The sequence below is a fragment of the Cebus imitator genome, unplaced genomic scaffold (assembly GCF_001604975.1).
Source record: "Cebus imitator isolate Cc_AM_T3 unplaced genomic scaffold, Cebus_imitator-1.0 Scaffold444, whole genome shotgun sequence".
Lineage (NCBI taxonomy): Eukaryota > Metazoa > Chordata > Mammalia > Primates > Cebidae > Cebus > Cebus imitator.
In genome coordinates this window covers 2394925-2401670 of record NW_016107759.1, presented here as the reverse complement: position 1 = coordinate 2401670, position 6746 = coordinate 2394925, and the positions used below count along the sequence as shown (strand labels likewise).

Genomic DNA, 6746 nt, shown 5'->3' with positions numbered 1-6746 from the left:
GTGATGGTAAAACTCCTTTTACCATTTCAAAGCTCACCAAATTAATGTCTGACAACATTTTCAGAATATATTTTAACGATATATGTTAAGTAAGTTAATATAAAGCATCACAGATCAGCTGGGCATGGTGGCTCACGCCTATAATCCTAGCACTTTGAGAGGCCAAGGTGGGTGGATCACCTGAGGTCAGGAGTTCAAGACCAGCCTGGCCATCATGGTGAAACTCTATCTTTTTTAAAAAACAAAAAACAGCAACAACAAAATCACAGATCAACTAAAAGTATGTTATCACCAAGAATTCTAATTGTTCAATATGTGAATGTATTTAAGAGTCAAACACAGAACAACTTAAAAGCATATTCAAGTCACTTAAAAATCCAAGCACAAATTGATCAAGAGATGACTGAGAGCAACACATGCCAACAGAACATGTTTTTAGTGGAAGTTGATTGTTCAGAAGAACAGAGTAGCTTCATGTGAACACTCCTGAGTGGCTGTTTTATTGAACTACATCTGGCATTTGTTGTTTCCTTTTCTGATTGGCATTTATCTCATTTCCTGCATCGTTCCATCTCCTTATTTCAGCATCTGTGTTTCTTGCATTATATTCCTCTGTTAGTAAGCAAAGAGAATATCTGTGTTTATAAAATAGAGGACTGCCAGCTTTTTTCTCTAAGTCTATGGGAATTAATTATATTTTGAGATGGTTATAATGATATTCAGAAAGAAAAATTTAAATGTACCTTTTCAAATTCAGAAATAATCAAACTGTAGCTTAGCATAGGAAAAGAAAGCTAATATATTGACCTTCTAAGGCTTTTCTCTCTTAAAATTATAGTACTCACACAGTATTGGATAAATATAGGCTCCTAATACATTACTCTCAGAAGAATCATTTAGATTTACTCACTTGTATTTTGAGACAAAATATTCCTGATGTAAATATATTTAGTAAAACATGATTTTGAGTATATTAATTTTAAGGGTATAAATGCCAAAATTATCTTATGTTTTTCTGTAACCAAGTTTATAGAGCAAGCTGATGATATTTTTCTCTGAAGCTTCTTTTATAATGGCATTAATCACATTCATGAGGGCAGAGTTCTCGTAACTTAGTCATTTTCAAAAAGGCCCCATATCTTTTTTATATATATAGTTTAAGTTCTGGGGTACATGTGCAGATTGTGCAGGATTTTTACATAAGTATATACATGCCATGGTGGTTTGCTGCATCCATTCCCCGCCGTCACCTACATTAGGTATTTCTCCTAATGTTATCCCTCCCCAATCTCGCCATTCCCCTGCTAACCCTCCCCTAGCTGCCCCTAACCCCCCTGACAGGCCCTGGAGTGTGATGTTCCCCTCCCTGTTGTGTCCATGTTTTCTCATTGTTCAACACCTACTTATGAGTGAGAATATGCAGTGTTTGGTTTCCTATCCTTGTGTCAGTTTGCTGAGAATGATGGTTTCCAGCTTCATACATGTCCCTGCAAAGGACATGAACTCATTTTTTTATGGCTGCATAGTATTCCATAGTGTATATGTGCCACATTTTCTTTATCCAGTCTATCATTGATGAGCATTTAGGTCTTTGCTATTGTAAACAGTGCTGCAATAAATATACGTGTGCATGTGTCTTTATAACACACCAATTTATAAGCCTTTGGGTATATACCCAGTAATGGGATTGCTGGGTCAAGTGGTATTTCTAGTTCTAGGTCCTTGAGGAATCACCGCACTGTCTTCCACAATGGTTGAACTAATTTACACCCCCACCAGCAGTGTAAAAGTGTTTCTATTTCTCCACATCCTCTCCAGCATCTGTTATCTCCAGATTTTTTAATGATCGCCATTCTAACTGACATGAGATCTCAATGTGGTTTTGATTTCCATTTCTCTAATGACCAGTGATGATAAGCATTTTTCATGTTTGTTGGCTGCATAAATGTCTTCTTTTGAAAAGTGTCTATTCATATCCTTCACCCACTTTTTGATTTTTTTTCTTGTAAATTTGTTTAGGTTCTTTGTAGATTCTGGATATTAGTCCTTTGTCAAGTGGATAGATTGCAAATACTTTTTCCCATTCAGTTGGTTGCTGGTTCACTCTAATGATTGTTTCTTTCGGTGTGTAAAAGCTCTTAAGTTTAATTAGATCCCATTTGTCTATTTTGGCTTTTGTTGCCATTGCTTTTGGTGTTTTTTTAAATTTTTTAATTTTTTTTTTGAGACAGAGTTTCACTCATGTTACCCAGGCTGGAGTGCAATGGCCCGATCTCGGCTCAGAGCAACCTCCGCCTCCTGGGTTCAGGCAATTCTCCTGCCTCAGCCTCCTTATTTTTTTATTTTTTTTAAAGACGGGGTTTCACCATGTTGGTCAGGCTGGTCTTGAACTCCCGACCTCAGGTGATCCGCCCACCTTGGCCTCCAAAGTGCTTGGATTATAGGCATGAGCCACCACGCCCGGCCAGCTTTTGATGTTTTAGTTATGAAGTCACTGCCTATGCTTATGTCCTGAATGGCATTGCCAAGTCAGGGCACAGCCCTGAGTTTGAGGGGTTGGGGAAGGCAGGGGCTGTGACCTATGTGCGGAGGGGGAGGGCCCCTGTGGAAAGGCCGAGGCCTGCACCGTGAGGCCCGGGGTCAGCATGTCCTGGAAGCGGAGCTGCGGTGCCCTCAGCTGGGCCTCCTGCCTGGACGGAGCGCGCAGGCTTCTCTTTCAAAAGCGCCTTTCCTATCCCTTCTGGTGGGTTTTACTAAGGGTTCTGATGGTGGGTACGAGGTTCTGTGCCACATGGGACTGTGAACCAACATCATTTTATTCCAAAATATTCCAATTCTTTTCCACTTCCAATTGAACAGCTTAGGTAACATATCATATCCCCGCCCACTTTAGAAAGAGAAACTTTTACCTCACGACGAACGAACCCAGGTAGAGCAACAACGTTCTGCTTAGAAACTGAGCGTCGATAGACGCGGTTCTCCGACACCGCCCCGCGAACGCGGACCCACGCGGGTCCCAGCCCCGTGCCCGCCCTCCCTCGGCGCCGCCCGCTCACCTGGGACTGCGTCCGGCTCCACCAGCACCCGCTGGCTCCCGAAGCGCCGCGCGCCGTCCCCGCCGCCGGCCGCCCGCTCCGTCAGCCCGAGGGCCGCGCCCTGGAGCCGGGACCCTGGGAAAGCAGCGTGGAGGGGCCCGTTAGTCCCCGGCCGCAGCTGGGGCCCGACCTCCACCCCGACCCCCGCCCGCCCCGGGTCTCGCACCCGCACGGAGCAAGAAGCGCGCCGGGACTCGCAGAGCAGCCGCCAGCGCCATCTTGAACGGAACGCACCAGGCGCGAGTCGCTGGCCTAGTGAGAATGGGCCGGAGTTCACCCCGGGACCAGGCCCCGCCCCGTTCCCGGAGTCTGGTTACTGCCTCCACCTCCGGGTTGAGGCCGCCGCCCGCCGGGTTCGTCCCTTCGTCCCAGGCAGCCGCACGCTTCCGGGGCAGGCACCGGGCTCTGGGCCAGGGCTGCCCTGCAGGAAGGCGCAGGGAGAAGCCGGCCCTCTGCAGACGCAGCCACGACCCACGCGGCGCCAGGGCAGGCTCTTCTCCAGCGCGGGGCACTGTAGGCAGGAGGCTGCCGGTGCTCAGGTGAGCTCGAGCTCTTGGCCAGGCACAGCTACCGCAGCACCGGCATTGGAAAGGCGATCAGAGCACCGAGCCCCACTCGGGGGAGAGGGGGTGGGGGAGCGTGAGGGGGGGTGGGGGAGCGTGAGGGAGGTCAGGGGTGCCTGGGGTGAGCCCGGCGGTCAGAACAGGCCACCCGGCCTTGCCCAGCACATGGGCAAATGCACAAAGGCTGAACCGCAGTGGCACCTCTTAAATTTTTATTTGCAGAGAAATGCCGAAGGATAAGAACAGAGTCTGTTCCCGCTGGGCCATGAGCGGGGGCTGGGGAGTGGGCCTTTGCACTGTCTGGTGTGGAATCTTGGTCCGACCACTGGGAGCACCGGGCAGTGAGGTCCCAGCAGTGTTTGGTGGTCTCAACTTTGGTTCTTAAGATGTTAAGCATTTAAGATTCTTCCTTGTGTCTCAAACCAATTTCTGAGGTGGAGAAATGGCCACTGAATGGAGGAGGAAGCAAGCCTGGCATGGCGACATATGCCTGTAATCCCAGTGACTCAGGACCAGCTGGGCAACACAGCAACACCCCGTTGCTACAAAAAATTTACCACACACATACACACGTTCGCTCTCTGCATGTTCTAAACTAACTCTCTGCATGTTTCTGGTCAGGAAGAAACTGCAGCTTCCGAGATGGTAAAAACCAGCTTGGGCAATACAGTGAGACACTCTCAACACACACACACTCTCTCTCTCCATGTTTCTGGTCAGGTAGAAATTCCAGCTTCAGAGAAGTTAATAAAAACACCTCCTTCTCCTGTTTGTCCACCATAGGAGCAACTTAATACCCACAGCACACAAACCCTAGGTTCTCCTGCCTGAAGGCACTGGAGGTGCCACTGTGGATAATGAGTAACAGAAAGCTATAAGGGGGCGAGGGAACAGTGAGAAGGCAGTGAACCCAGTACTAGACCTGCATTCCAATCCTGCATTTATTTAACACAATTCTTCCACTCTACACAACAAAGTACAAACACAATGTCATCTAAAATGCTACAAAGTTTTAAAACTCAAACAAATTTTATAGTACTGACTGTACAATAAAAGCAAAAAAAAAAAAAAGCAATGTACATGTTGCCAAGGTAACCTGAAGGGCAGGCACAACTGGGGCTGCATGGTGACCCAGCAAAGCTGGCTCTCAACTCACTCATCAGTTTCACAGTAGGGCGATGGGGTGGGGTGTGTGCATGAGTGCACGGACAGAGAACCATGCACAGCAACTACCACGGGTGAGAGGCTCTTAGGGGATGTCTGACCCTTGAAATTGGAAGAGGCTTTAAGAGGCCGGGCCTAACAGGGTTGGCAGCTGCACTAAAGTAAAGCCCAGGACAGCTCCCTTTCCAAAAGGACACTGTACAGCAACAGCAAGGGCAAGGCCTGGCCACCATCCCTGGTCACCAGGGAAGGGAAATATGTGCTCCCAGGCAGGCAGGGTCACCCCCCACCCCCCCAAGAGCCTCACTCATCCCTGGTGGCTCTGTCACTGAACTGACTCTCAGAAACTGAAAACGGGTGAGCTTTCTAGCCAGAAACTCGGAGGGCATCTTGGCAGGCACAACACACACCAACAGCACTTCGGCAGCCAGAGCCCAGCCGGCAGAGGAGTGCTGCCTGCTGCCTGCAATGCCTGCCCAAGTGAGGGGTTTGCTTTCCTACTGATCTCCCTTTGGCTAGAAAGGTGACAAAACTGAGCTGGGTGGGGTATAAGTTACAGGGGTGAGAGATTCAGTGGCCTGCTTAACGGGAGGAGTTGGAACTGGAGCGGCTCCTGTGGCGGCGGCGGCCTGGGGAGCGTGATCGCCGGCGCACAGGGGACCTGCGCCTTGGGGAGCGGGATCTGCAGGAAGAGGAGAAAGCACATCAGAAGAGTTCAGACTGTAGGGGCAAGGTGGCTTCTTTCCGGGCAATTCTCCATAGTTTTACATTTTAGTACAAAAAGTTGGGACAGGTCCCAACTGATGGGCCTGCCCCTGAGCTCTTGGCAACGGGGGCTCCTGAGACCCAAGGCAGAAGCCCAGGCTTTCTTCCTCTTGCCCAAAGGCTGAAAGCATAGCTCACCACTGGCAAGAGAAGGCCAAACTGTGGCCTTTGGCAAGGGATTACCACCCCCACCTCCCACCAACTCCTCTGACACCCAACTTTCTCCTCTCCTAGCCCTTCTTGTTAGCTCGGAAAAAAGTGGGCCTTCACCTGGGCTCACAGGTCTAACGGTCTACTGGGAAGGCCACGTCACGCCATGTCACTGCTCAGACTTATAAAGCTGTGTTGGTGCACGCTAGGGCCTCTCCTGCTGTTGCTCACTGCAGCCATGACCCTCCTGCTTTCCCCATGAGCTCTGACAGGCTACTACTCTCTGCCACCCCTAACCCACACAGCAGTGGAAGGCAGGCAGGGCTGAATAAAGGGTCCCAAAGTCACTGTGGTCACATGAGGTTTGTGGCCTGATCAGTTCACTGAAACTACAAATTGTTTACCTTCTCCTCATCCGTGGGGGAGACCTGCGCCACATGGGTGGTGGTGGCAGCATTCTCCTGGGAGGGCTGAATCGCCTGGGGGGTGGTCTAGGCCAGGGTGCCAGCACAGCGGTGGCAGTGATCTCCTGGCCATCAATTTGTCCTGTTGAAAAAGAGAGCAAGTCATAAAATATCTAGCAAGCATTTACCCTAGACAAAGCATGCCACAGTGAGCAGACAGGCCTGGTGGGACAATGACAATGTAAGATAATCACAGAAATAACATCATGAGTAACATTTCATGAAGAAAGGAGTCATGACGTAAAAGGAGATACCGATCTCGTGTCAAGGCATCCTCCCACATCAAAAGTTACGCAAGTCAAGAGCTCAAGAATGTGTTAAAGGCCAGGTGCAGTGGCTCATCCCTGTAATCCCAGCACTTTGAAAGGCCAAGGCGGGCAGATCACAAGGTCAGGAGTTCCACACCAGCCAATATGGTGAAACCCCTTCTCTACTAAAAATTCAAAAAATTAGCGAGGTGCCGTGGTGCACGCCTGTAACTGCAGCTACTTGGGAGGCTGAGAATGTCTTGAACCTGGGGTGGAGGTTGCACTGAGCTGAGATCA

At 49.4% G+C, this 6746-nt stretch overlaps 2 protein-coding genes across 8 annotated transcripts in view; both read right to left on the bottom strand.

The window, feature by feature from the left end:
- Window positions 1-3380, bottom strand: part of ECI1 (enoyl-CoA delta isomerase 1) — an 11699-nt gene extending 8319 nt beyond the window's left edge. For both annotated transcript variants that reach the window (XM_017511013.2, XM_037732295.1), the window contains exons 1-2: window positions 3262-3380; window positions 3057-3170 (exon numbers count right to left, since the gene is read on the bottom strand). In XM_017511013.2, coding sequence (XP_017366502.1) covers window positions 3057-3170; window positions 3262-3313 — 166 coding nt within the window. In that variant the 5' untranslated portion in view covers window positions 3314-3380. The remainder of the gene's footprint in view (window positions 1-3056; window positions 3171-3261) is intronic.
- Window positions 3381-4575: 1195 nt separating this feature from the next.
- The window catches only part of RNPS1 (RNA binding protein with serine rich domain 1), a 14051-nt gene continuing 11880 nt past the window's right edge, over window positions 4576-6746 (bottom strand). For 5 of the 6 annotated variants that reach the window (XM_017511014.2, XM_037732293.1, XM_017511015.2 and 2 more), the window contains exons 7-8: window positions 6142-6283; window positions 4576-5504 (exon numbers count right to left, since the gene is read on the bottom strand). In XM_017511014.2, the coding sequence (XP_017366503.1) occupies window positions 5405-5504; window positions 6142-6283 (242 nt within the window). In that variant the 3' untranslated portion in view covers window positions 4576-5404. The remainder of the gene's footprint in view (window positions 5505-6141; window positions 6284-6746) is intronic. The other variant, XM_017511016.2, reaches the window with a different exon arrangement.